General features: G+C 37.6%; 1 protein-coding gene across 1 annotated transcript; it reads right to left on the reverse strand.

Moving 5' to 3' along the window:
- Window positions 1–4,583: 4,583 nt before the first annotated feature.
- On the reverse strand, window positions 4,584–5,941 carry ptger1c (prostaglandin E receptor 1c (subtype EP1)). The gene is made up of 2 exons (XM_067365285.1): window positions 4,924–5,941; window positions 4,584–4,832 (listed from the first exon to the last, which is right to left on the reverse strand). The coding sequence occupies exons 1-2, from the start codon at window positions 5,902–5,904 to the stop codon at window positions 4,584–4,586; spliced, it is 1,230 nt and encodes a 409-aa protein (XP_067221386.1). The 5' UTR covers window positions 5,905–5,941.
- Between the last annotated feature and the right edge of the window lie 7,993 nt (window positions 5,942–13,934).

Genomic DNA, 13,934 nt, shown 5'->3' on the forward strand with positions numbered 1-13,934 from the left:
TCATTCAGGTTGGATCATCATTCATTTTTTTTTTTTTTTTTTTTTTAAACAAAGCAGCTGATATTGCTTTAGAAACTAGTGGACTGCTGACTCGCTTTCACTCCAAAATGGCGGAAACGCAGGGCTGCTGCTGGACGCCGGTGTTGGAATGAAACATTCTATTGAGTGTCGCTTCTTGTTAGTATTCTTTGCCAAAAGTGAGCCAGCTCTGGCCCAGTAATGGTTGCCAGATTTGGCTAGGCTTTGGATGTGTGGATTTGGTCCAATTTGCTCTGAGACATGGCACATTTTGCCACATTCGGCCCGATTACGGACCTATAAGTTCCCGGACCAGGTTGAGTGCTGGGGGTGGGTCTCCTTTTACAATTTGACAAATTGTATATAGCAGATCCTTAAACTTAAATGTAATATCCTTTCCCTGTCAATGTTATATACTATTTATAAGTGTATTTTTTATTTGAATTCCTATTAATATTTCAGCACAATGGTGACCCAAACCTCAGACAACAGAGACCCTTTGAATCCTAACAGAAATTTAAACACTAACAGATCTCTCAACATCTCAGCAGAGGAGGATTAAACAACAAAAACAGCATTATTTAATTAATTTGTTACATTTATATAGCGCTTTTCTGAGTACTCAAAGCACTTTACATATGGAAGGGGGAATCTCGATATGGGGGAATCGCATATGATACGCACTTTATGGCGTACAATAAGCACGAACCCTACACCACTAATCCTACCCAAGACTACCAAGCGTACCAACCACCACCAATGTGCAGCACCACCTGGATGATGCGACAGCAGCCATATTGCGCCAGAACGCCCACCACACACCAGCTGATTGGTGGAGAGGAGACCGAGTGATGAAGCCAAACAGTGTATGGGGATGATCAGGAGGCCAATGAGCAAATTTGACCAGGATGTCGAGATTAAACCCTTACTCTTTTTCGAAAGACATCCTGGGATTTTTAACGACCACAGAGAGTCAGGACCTCGGTTTAATGTCTCATCAGAAGGACGGTGCTTTTTGACAGTGTAGTGTCCCCATCACTATACTGGGGCATTAGGACCCACACAGACCACAGGGAGAGCACCCCCTGCTGGCCTCACTAACACCTCCTCCAGCAGCAACCTAGTTTCCCAGGAGGTCTCCCATCCAGGTACTAACCAGGCTCAGCCCTGCTTAGCTTCAGTGGGCAACAGTCTTATGCTTCAGGGTGATATTGCTGCTTACCAGCTTCACTTATTACTGACCAGATTGACTTTATTTCTGTCATATGTCTATAGAAGTTCTTATTGAGAATCAACAGAGGTTGATGAAAAAATAAAGTTTGTAGTTAGCAGTGTTTACTTTAGTTTTCTTGACCCTTGACATTATAACATTAGTTTTTCTCTGACTGCTGTAACTGTGTGTTTATATGACACCGTCATTATGGCTAAAAAAGCCAAGAGAGATTTTGGGGATGATCTATTAGGTGTTTATTGATGATGTCATAATCATCTTTAAACATTCTAAGCCGCAGATCTCATCTCATGATTTATTGCTGATCAAAAGTGTGCTAGGTCATTACGTTTTGTATTATAAACACTTTGAAACCATAACAAGGCATCAAACATTGTTGTGGTAATCAGATACTTTTTAAACACATTGTGTACAAAACATTTTTGAGCTACCGCTATATTTAGACACACACACAGACATCAAGAATCGGCGTATGAATCTCAACAACGGTGAAATGATTCATGCTGCATTGCATTCTGGGAGCTACCATAGTATAAAACTCATCCATGATTCCCAGCATGCATTTGAGCACGAAGCATGTCACCGTTGTTGAGATTCATATGCTGATGCTTGATGTCTGTGTGTGTCTAAATATGGTAGATCAAAATGTTTTTGTACAATTTGTTTAAAAAAAAGGTATCTGATTACCACAACAGCACTGGACATTTTGTTATAGTATCACACTGTTTAGAGCACAATATTTATTTGAAATGCATTTCACACACTTTTGATCAGGGTGAGATCTGTGGCTCAGGATGTTTGATGATGATTATGTCTTCATCAAGAAACATTCAATAGATCATCCATAGCATTTTTTCCATAACGACTGCGTTTTACAAACACACAGTTACAGCAGCGAGTAAAAAACTAATGTTATAAAGTCAAGAGAACAACTGAAGCAAACACTGATCAATATAATGGTGACTATAAACTTTATTATTTTAAATAAATCATCAACATCTAAACCTCTGTTAATTCTCAATAAGAACTTCTGTAGACGTATGACAGACATAAATTCAAACTGCTAGAAATAATTGAAGCTGATAATGCTGCTTCTGCTGAGATCTTGAGAGATCTGTATGTTTAATGTTCAGTTGGGATTTAAAGGGTTTCTGTTGTCTGAGTTTTGTGGGTCACCATTGTGCTGAAGAACAGATCCTGAGCTTCAGTCCAGGAGAAGACCAAGAAACACTGATGATATGCTGCATGTTGCTTTATTTAAAAGGTATTGCAGTGATGTCTACTAACTATTTTAAGTTACCTTCTTTGGTTTAATTCTTTGTTTATTTAGTTAGTTTCAAAAACATACAAAGTATTTTGCAGTCTATAAATGTCCCAATGCTCTTTTGTATGTTTTTATATTAGAAACTTTCAACTTTGAGTAAATATATCAACACAGTATATTAACACAATATAGTTTTTCATATATTATTCAGTATATTTACTACATATAATGTATTGATCATAAATATAGGGAAATATATTTTCATTCCGTAAGGGCAGTACTGGCTAAGTGTAACATTATTGTCGGTGTGATTGTGGTGTCGGCTCAGTTTCAGTGCTTAGTATCATGCCAGTATACCGTCTAAGTGTTCGATCCTTGTCGGTGTGATTGTGGCCCAGTGCCGGCAGTTTTGGCAGCCGGACATGGGCCAGTGTATTTGGGCCAATTCTGGGGTGTCATTCATCCCGCGTCCATTCCAAGTCTGGCAACCACAACCGGGCCGAGTTATTTCTTCTGGCCTGCCGGATCAAGGCCATTATTGGGCCAAACTGTTTTGGCTACCTGGGTATAAGGACAACAATCAGGGTATCTTCTGATCGTTCATTTTTTATTTTAATATTGAAAGGGAGACCTCCTGGGAAAACTAGGTTGCTGCTGAAAGAGGTGTTAGTGAGGCCAGCAGGGGGTGCTGCTCACCCTGTGGTCTGTGTGGGTCCTAACGCCCCAAAGTGATGGGGACACTACACTGCCAAAAGCACCGTCCTTCTGATGAGACATTAAACTGAGGTCCTCATTCTCTGTGGTCATTAAAATATCCAGGATGTTCTTCGAAAAGAGTAGGGTTGTTACCCATGACATCCTGGTCAAATTTGCCCATTGGCCTCTGTCCATCATGGCCTTCATCCCCACACACTGATTGGCTTCATCAGTCTGTCTCCTCTCCACCAATCAGCTGGTGTGTGGTGGGCTGCCATCGCATCATCCAGGTGGTGCTGCACATTGGTGGTGGTTGAGGAGATTCCCCCTTCCGTATGTAAAGTGCTTAAGCGTGAGTAACCAGAAAAGCAAAATATAAATGTAAGAAATTATTAAATCAGAAAAATGAGAAAACCATTTTTTTTTTGTTTTCCATTAAAAAAAATTAAAATAAAAATTTTCGTTCTGTGGTTGAATAATCACCTTGATCTTGTTAACCCTTGTGAAAAAGAAGAATGCTACACTTTAGAAAACATTTAAAAAGAGTAGTATTACAGAAATAATACTGGCCACTTTAAAGGAATGCACTGAAGTGTTAACTGAATATGATGTTTTATACACTTAATTGTATGTTAATCACAATTACATAGAAATGATGTTTAAATATAAAATACGTAAATATAGTTTAAATTTAGCTTATATTAAATGCGATTTTTTTTTTTTTTGACTAACTTAATAGGACTACTTTAAATGTAATTACATAATCACTTCTGTTGTCTTTGAAATATTTAAATTGTACTGCCAAATGTACTGACAAGCATTTATGTTACACTAAAATATACTTTAATGTCATTTCTATTATTGAGTGCATATTTAATTGTGTTAAGCTGCAGTACATACGTTTTGCCTCTTTGTCGCCATCTCTGTTTGAATTGCAATTGCAGTTATTTGTGGAATGATCATCTTTATGTGGGTTGTGCAACGACACGGCTCCTCAGATGAATCTAATGTGAATCTAATTCACCGTTGTGAATACTGTACTTCGAAATCACAGATTGTATTCTTGTAAGTATTAACAAAATAAGAATTTTTACCAGAAAATGTCATCTGAACAAGTAAGTAACAAATCTGCCACTTTTGTCCTGACCAACTGAGGAAAAAAAAGCATTAGGTCTACAATGAATCGCTCTGCCAATGGTACAAGTAAAGTAAAAAAAAAGTACTTTTGAGATTTGAAGTAGGCTATACACATGCACTTCTTTTTTTATTTGGAAAAAATTCTCACGCAATTTCTTTATAAATATTTGATTTCATATATTTTCGGTGAATGACCCCAAGTAAACATATTTAAAGTTAGTATAAACAAATGTGTAATCAGTGTGAAGTAATTTGCTTTCTGTGTGAGTCTCTGTAGTAGCTGCTCTGTGTAAACACGACTCTGTCGGGCTGCAGCAGCTGAAGGACTCTTCGCAGAACCGCTCGCCGGAGGAGGATGTAAACCCATGGATCCAGAATCTGGTTCCAGCTAGCCAAGCGCAGAGCCAAGAGAAACAGCTTCTCACACTGACGCACCGGTCTCTTGATTCCTTTATAAAACCTGTCAATGGATATGAGGATGTAAATCTGTGAAATGAAGAGGAAAACAGTCAAAAAGCCCAGAAAACACAAATGCAGTAAAAACACGTCTTTATCAAATGCACGCCGCCTCACTCACAAGAAATGGACTCCAACAGACGCAGGAGACCACTGTTATCACGGCCAGCTGAGTCATCATTTCCACATCCAAGGAATGCAGAGACGAAGATGAGACGAATCCATGTCTCCGAGCAGCGTTTGACTTAACACATCGGTCCTTATACCTCGCTTGGAGCAATTTCAGCCCACTTATAATATTAGACACAACTGAGACACTCAATGTTACAAGCCCCAGTATGGAAAAAGCCAAAGCAAGGCTGGCGTCAGTGATGGAAAGCGGACCGTTCACAGGTAAGAAACACCAGGTGCCCGGAAACTGTGGTTTATAGTTGCCCACGTTCAGCAGAGGGAGTCCCGCCAAAGTTAGAGCTGTGAAGGCGATCAGGAGCACGGTGAGGCGGACGCGTGTCATGGTGACAACCGCTGGGTGCAGAAGAGGTTGCGTGATGCCTATGCAGCGCTCCACTGCCATCGCGCTGCCCAGCAGCAGAGGGCAGAGGCCGAAAAACACCATGCAAGCTCCAAATAACTTGCAGTAAACCTGAGGAGGCTCCACCGCTACTGCCGCCCCATGATGCTTCACCCTTTCAAGATGGAGGTGAAGTGCCAAAGCCCCTGTGATCAGGTGACCTGCCAGGTCACTCAGAAGCAGGGCTGAAGCCAGCAGTAGGAACGGCACTTTGGCCCGTCGGCGGAAGCAGGCGTAGGAATGGACTAGGATACCTAGTGCAGTTAGGTTTGAGAGGGCACCGAGGGTCATGGTGAAGTAGGACATCCCAAAAGCTGGTGGGTTAACCAGAGCAGGAGGCGTTGAGTTTACCTTTTGGTTTTCAGGACAGAGAGTTGTGAGATTATAATTTCTAGAGTCCTGGCATAAAACGGGGAAGGACGAGGTGAAAAGAATATCCATGGTGTGACAGTCCTGTGAATAACGTTTCTTTCCAGGGATGCTCCTACTGGGAGGCTGATTGCAAACCGTGGTCAGTAAAAATGGATTCATCTACTGTTGCTGTAAGTAGAATTATTCAGAGAGAGCAATTCAGACTTTATATTCACTGCAGAAGTCTATGTTAAAATTCAAGACTGGAATCATGCTTGAGGAAACTCTGGCAAAATGATGTTGGCTCAGTAAATAATATTGTTTCCAAACAGACAGGAAGACACAACTGAACAAACCACTTGGCATAATAATTGAATAATTATAGAATTGAATCTTTTTAATTCAAATGTGACATTGAAAATATGTTAAGTTATTTGCAAAACACTTACATTCAACTTACTGCCAGATGGATTTACCAATACAGTGTTATTTTAACACTGTTTTACAGAGTTATTTTTAGTATCATTAATACACTTTTGTTAGTATTTTGAATTTGTATATATTTTATAATGTTCTTTTAACATTTTAATTGAATTTTTCATTAATTTTATTGTGTGTATTGTCTATTAGTTTTCTTTTTCTTTTTTTTTTCTTAAAATAAATAAAAATGAGAAATTTGCTTTGGAAACATGCTGAAATAAGATAAGTTTTAGTGTTTTAGATTTAATTTCAGTAAATGTTTGTTGTTTTACTTCAAGTAGGTCTAAAATATTTTGGAATACACCAATGTCGACCAATAATCGATATTTAAAAACAGCTGATGATCAGGGCTGGGATTAGGCCTATATCCTGGAAGTCAAAAGGGGGTGGAAAACCGTGTCAGACTGCAACTCATACTAGCCTGGGTGCCAGCCCGAACCCCGCCCACAACATTTTTTGGACGGGAAGTTCGGTCTGGACTCAATCCATTGTGGACTAATTATGCTCGGCTCCCAGAAGGCCGAGCCAATCAAATTGCCAGGGCGGGCTTTAATCGATGATGGACAGGCTATCTGCGGTTACGTCATCAAAGAGCGCTTGGGTTGAATTGGTTTTCACCAACGATGACTGCAGCTGGAGAAGTAAGATGTTTAGATTCCGCTATCACGTCTGTAATAAAAGAAATCGACAGCGCATTCATTTTAAAAGACGAACAAAGAACCGCAATCAAGGCATTTGTCGATGTGAAAGATGTGTTTGCTGTCCTTCCAACGGGATTCGGCAAAAGTTTAAGTAGTTCAACATACGTCACTTACTGCGTTGCTCTGATTGGTTGTAGGTCTATCCAATTGAGTGCAGAGCTTTTTTTTTTTACTGGTTCGGTTAAGACACGCCCCATAATTCAAGTGCAATGGAGCAGTATCAGACTCACATTTTGCCTAGGCAAGGCAAGGCAATTTTATTTGTATAGCACATTTCATACACAATGGTAATTCAAAGTGCTTTACATAAAAAAGAATAATAAAAATAGAACATAAGGAATAGAAATAACAGTAAAACAGAGAATTTTGCTATCTGGATGGAAGAGCTAGGACGTCTCAAGGAGTTTGTTGTTGTTGTTGTTGTCGTCCATCAGAGTTGGATCTAAACTACTCCACACCAAAGGGGTATTTTTATAATTCTTTAATTATAATTATTCAGCCAGTATTATTAATTTATCAACCGGAATATTCCCATCAACACTTTATTTTCCGTCAGAGCGGATCTAAACGGATATCCGTCAGAGCGGATCTGCACGGATCTTCCTCGCACCGGAGGGATTACCAAAATATTTGCCAGGTAGCTGTGCGTTTAAACAGTACCCTTCCAGACAAATCTTCCTGGACTAACTCTTTAGAGCTGCATCCAAGGATAACATGGGATGAGTTCAATCAATCCTACCACCACAGGAAATTATTAAAAAACAACTTACCTGTGATGAAGGATGACCTCTCAGTCCCCCAGTCCCGTGTTTCTTGGGAATATCCTGGACGAGCCAGTGATCAGTTAAGAAACAATATGAGTATGACGAAGTCAGGCTAAACACATACTATGTGTGAAGAAAATGTCTCTTGTGTTGAATTTAGGGCTGTCTAAATTAGGCTATCTTAACCAGATAAAAAATAGCGACGTTAAAATATTTGACCCTATGAATTGCCCGTAGTACAAGCCAGGGAACCGCGGACCTGTGAAAAAGAGACAAAGTCTCAGCTTTCAACTTCTGTTCATTTTATCATGAAATTCAAAAATAAATGGGGTATTGATGCTCTTAAATGTGATGTGACAGGTGGCTGTATTTCAAGCGGCAGTGCGAAGCATGAGTCTTATCTTCCATTTTTATAAAGTTAGCATGAAATAAACATGAATGAACATCAAAAGGTATGTTGAAGATACAGTACAATATACCGAAATGTATCATGTCTCATATAATTGTGCAATAACTGTTTCAAATGTGGACAGATATCAATAACAGCTTGCGCGCAATGTCACTAATGTTGCATAAACATTGAAAGTTATTCAGTGTTTACAGTTTGTTAGTTAGCTATAAAAACACTAGAGAGGAGCTTATTTACTGTTTATTATGTATGTTTGAATACATTTGCCATGAAGGAAGAAACTACAACACTTCAGTTTTAAAACCTTCAACATTTCAGTTTTTATTTGAGTGTAGTAATTATCTGAAAAAAAAGAAAGAAAAAAAAGGAGTTGAAAATAATAGTTTGGTCTCTGTTGTTAATTTTAACCTCTAATATTAATAATGTACCAAATGCGAGAGTTCCCTAACAGTTGCATTCGTTTTAGAGATTTATTTAAGAATATCAATTGAATATTGAATATCAATAGTTTTTTACGGTTTTAGTTTCAGTTAACGATAATAATCTGACCTATTGGATGTACTATATCAGATCAACAGTGTTAAGGTTATGTCTGTTTTGAGTTTGTTTTTTATCTGTTTTCATGCTTTTTCCCTGTCTTCAGTTTCTAGTTTGTTAATTGTTTCAGTTCTCCTTGTGTGCCTGCCTGTTTGTCTTCTTGTTTATATATATGTATATGTATATGTCCCTAGTTTCAGTCTGTCCTTTTCTAGCTTTGATTATGTAAGGTGTTTTTGTAGTTGTTATTTCCTGCTGATTTTCATGTTCCTTCTTCCTGGTGTTCCATTAAATGTTATTTGAAGACATCTCCTTTGTCGAGCATTCATATCTACAACTCATCGTGACAAACAGTAATATAAATACAAATGAAAGGTAATAAATAAGAATAGACAAAGAACAAGACAATAAAGCATTATTACACTCAAAGAGAACACGATTAGCTAATGGGATTATTTTATCATTTTTATTAGTCAATAATTTTATATAAATGTAAGTGCTTTTCACACTTCTTCATGTCAGTTTTATTTTTGTACTGTTGAATATGTTCATCCAGTTATTTATTTGACACATTGCCTCCTCGGAGAAAACACTCCTGCTACAAACAGGAAGAGTTATTACTAAATGAAGGCAAGTTATTGAGGGCTAAATTATGGGCAATTTTTTTTAGGTTGGCTGCATTATGGGCAAAGTGTTGTTGGTATTTAAGGCCATTTGCCAGGAGGAAAAATCATCTTCTCACACCGGTCAATCTTGTAAGAATATATAGCTAGTGTATCTACTTTTTCCACTTCTGCTGTGCCAAAAATCTCTTCATTTATCTTCCAATCCCTCCAGCAGCACTGTCACCCTCTGCTCTCTTAATTCACGCTTTTGTGTTCTCCTCCTGAATCTGTTTACTAGCATTAGATTTGTTCTGTGAGGTGCAAGTTTCCTAGTATTGAGTGCAAATGAGTTTTTTCCTGGCTGACACATAAAATCGACTTCCATAATATTTAAAATGACTAAATCAGCCACGATCACCTTTTGATTCATAAACCAATTAGCAGATATTTTTATCAAAAGCAAGAAGCAGAAGCATTTAAGCACATTAGGTTACCTGACATAATTTTTACAACGCTAACATTTTAAAAACAATTTAAGTGTATTATTCTTTGCACAAACAATGTTACATGCACAAAGAGCTCTTGAAACGTCTTGTTGAGTGCAGATATTTTTCTATTTTGACATGTTTCCACAGTGTCAAGGCCAATAAACATAATAAACCCTGACATTCTCATTCTAGAAAGCATTTTGTTGGATAAAAATTTGAATATGGCACTAAGTTGAAAATGAATCATCAATAATCGTAGTCCATTTTCTGGGAAGTAAAGACTGTAAACTGTAAAGGTTCATCTGTTCAAAGTTCACTAGCACTACACTATTAAAGGGTTAGTTCACCCAAAAATGAAAATTATGTCATTAATGACCTTCGTTCATCTTCGGAACAAAGTTTAAGATATTTTAGATTTAGTCCGAGAGCTTTCTGTCCCTCCATTGAAAGTGTATGTACGGTAGACTGTCCATGTGCAGAAAGGTAATCAAAACATCACCAGAGTAGTCCGTGTAACATCAGAGGGTAGAAGTTTTTGAAGCATCGAAAATACATTTTGGTCCAAAAATAACAAAAACTACGACTTTATTCAGCATTGTATTCTCTTCCGGAATCCTTTCCATTGAATTGATTCCATTGAATCGATTCCATTGAATCCTTTCATCTGTCGGCATTGGTAATGCACTTTTACGTGGTTGTTTTTGGCGATTAGGACATCCGCGACATGCACATCTACGCACCATTTTAAAAAATATAGCAATACCAAAATACAAACAATGTAGAATAGCTTGAATACAGCGTGCGTCTCACTCAGATTGTAAACGAAGCTCGAGCGCACTAGATCACATCAGCAGCGTCACTGCGGAGTCGTGAACCCGGATTGACAACAGACCCGGAAGAGAAGACCATGCTGAATAAAGTCGTAGTTTTTGTTATTTTTGGACCAAAATGTATTTTCGATGCTTCAAAAACTTCTAACTAACCCTCTGATGTCACATGGACTACTTTGATGATGTTTTTATTACCTTTCTGGACATGGACAGTCTACCGTACATACACTTTCAATGGAGGGACAGAAAGCTCTCGGACTAAATCTGAAATATCTTAAACTGTGTTCTGAAGATTAACGAAGGACTTACGGGTGTGGAACCACATGAGGGTCATTAATGACAGAATTTTCATTTTTGGGTGAACTAACCCTTTAATGTGCATTTGAAAATCCATTCTGTTCAATCCACGCAATCAGTTTTTACAACAGGTTAGTTTTTCATGGATTCATCACATTGTCGAACACAAACGCAGCTTGGTTTGAAAGTGTCTTCCGTGTGAACGGTGCTTCATGCATCACTATATTGGCAATATACAATGGACCTTTTTTGTCTGCAAAATTTTACTGATGTGACCACACCTTTACAGCGGCAAAATGACTTATGTCCTAGTATTTCCTACTCTACCACTGAAAATGCTGTGCACTCTTGTCCAACAGCTTCTGATAGCATTAGGTTCTCCACCAGAAATTCAAAAACTGTGTTTTCTTCTTTCAGACGGACAAAGATGGGATAATATCCCAAGGCGGTGTACTCTAAGGGTTTTTCACTCTCTGAAAATGGACTTGGGAGACTTGAGAGGGCAGACTCTGTCTGTCTTTCAGTCTTTCTCTTTTACCAATGTAATGCCATGCTGCCCCACAATGCTCCAAAATGAAACTGCTGAGAGGCAGTAATGGAGTAATCAGTGTGCCCCTGGAAACTCAGCAAGTTGTTATTTTTGTTACAGTACCCTAGACCTTGTTCTCTCTCTGTACATTCACACATTTAGTCTTTATATTTTCCTTTTCTTTTTAAATCCTTATTCTGCTTTTGTTGGGCAACATGGAGCCAATCACAGTGACTTCAATGTGAGATTACTGATAGCAGAAAACCGACAAAACCAGTAATTTTCTTTTGTGAGAAAGTGTGAGGACTGTGTTAGAGAGCCGCAGCAGGAAGCCAGTATGACCATATCAGGTCACTGAGAGCCTGTTCGTCTGTGAGGAATTTCAAGAACATTTTGCTCATTTAAAACGGCTATGTTTTGGAAACAGTACATTGCCATTGCATTTTAAAATTGTATTTTATGACCTTTAAAGCATTTTATTTCACCATTGCTTTCTCAGAATCAACCAGAGTACACTCAACACTGGAAGAACCATATTTTCAAGTTTTCCCCCCCTAAAAGTTTTCTTTTATTTGTGTTGATAATACATAATCCTTCTTACTTTGATTAACAGTGTAATACAATATCTGAATGGTCACTGTTTTCAATCCCTTCAGATTGTTATATTCCTAATAAGGAGGAGAAATCAACTTTGAGACTAATCAAATAAATTTAGCTTTCACGATATCAGTCGTAGTTACATTCATACAGTCAATACCAGTCGTTAAATCACATCATAAATGTATTACACATTGACATCGTTTTACACAAAAAGCTTGAAAGCCTCACCAAGATGCTGTGCATATATAAAATGAAGGGGTAAAACAGATGAAGAGACGTGTGCTTGACTCACCCGTGTTCCGATGTCTGTTTGTCCTGTATAAATCAGCGGCAGCAGCACTTCTCCCATGTGCTTCAGGCAGCTCTACCTCTTATCACTCTACAGCCGTGGAGCAAAACAGCCGTCTCCCTCTCCCACACCCTCATCCCTCTTTTTTATGTCTCTCCTTTCTCTATCTTCTACTTGAACCTTTAAGAATCCACATTTTCCTTAAAAACACACATTCCCCAGGCTTTTCATTGCTGAGGTTAGTTTCTTTGAGTCAAGGTTTAGCTGTCAGGTATTGAGTGTGCAACATTCAGTTCCATTATAGTATTATATACTTTCGTGAAAATTAAATATATAAACACCTGCTGTCAATAACTGAGCTGCAATCCAATTTTGTTTCTGAGAGAACAAGATGTTAAAAGTCATCGCCCATGGCATGGAGCACCTGTGCATTTAAATTACCAATACAAAGAAACATAATGACAGTGATTTCCCCAGCTCAATCTTAATTCGATTCGATTATGCTGGTATTCCCTTCTGAGACAAATGGTACAGTGCTTCTTTTCTCAGTAAATACACACTTTTTTTTTTTTTTTTTAGGTTTCATATTTAATAACACTTAAAGCCACTCCTCAACCATTGGATATTATAATTGACTGATATAACTGGTTGTTGTTAAAAAAAGGTTCAAATGCCTGTGGTTCTCAAATGGGAAATGTGCTGCAAGTCTGTTCTGACTGGGTCACTTCAGCAGGGAAAAAACAATTGCAAATATGCATAATCAAGTGTACAACACAGGACTGCCAATTTTTTAAAGAAAAAGTTAATATTTTTTGCCAGCTGTCACTTAAAAAAAAAAAAAATAGCCAAACTGGCTTATGGCATCATAGACCGCTTGTGGGATATCTTCATAAACGCCAACCAAAACTATGCAAGGTAAAAGAAAATAAGTAACAACAGCACAATCAAATCAATCAAATCAACCAACCAACCAACCAACCAATCAATCAATCAAATAAAAAGTATTTTTCATTGAATATTGATGAAACAACACGTGTTAAAATAAATTGATTGATTTTTGTATAGTTCTTATTAGCTGTTTTGATATTAGCTGGCTATTAGAACTTATAAAGCACATATTAATGCCTTATTCTGCATGACCATATTCTTCATCCATTAATCCTACCCAATACCTAAACTTAACAACTACCTTACTATTAATAAGCAGTATTGGGAGTTTATTGAGGCAAAAGTCATAGTTAATAGTGAGAATTAAACCTTAATGTAAAGTGTGATCAGCATTTTAAAGTAAATTAACATTTTACAGTAAGTTAAATGTAATCTAATCATTTAAATGTAATCTAAATGTAATTCTAATCGTTAAACGATTAGAATTTTGAAATAACATTTACTTTGGCATATTTTCCAAATGTTAATTTAATAGCTTTCATTACCTTATATAAAATAGTACCACAGTGTGCTACAATATTAAGTAATACTTTTGATCTTTTATTTAAAAAATCTACAAAAATCCAACCTTTCATTGGAGAATAATCATTTTAAATGCGGGAAAATCTCATTATGAGAGAAATGTCTTTCTCTAATACACATTGCTCACAATTAATCATACCCTTTTATTCAATACGTTTTGCATCCTACTTTTGTCTGTTGGTATTTAATAAAATCCATGATACCATGTATC

Source organism: Chanodichthys erythropterus, chromosome 3, assembly GCF_024489055.1.
Source record: "Chanodichthys erythropterus isolate Z2021 chromosome 3, ASM2448905v1, whole genome shotgun sequence".
In the NCBI taxonomy this organism is placed as follows: domain Eukaryota; kingdom Metazoa; phylum Chordata; class Actinopteri; order Cypriniformes; family Xenocyprididae; genus Chanodichthys; species Chanodichthys erythropterus.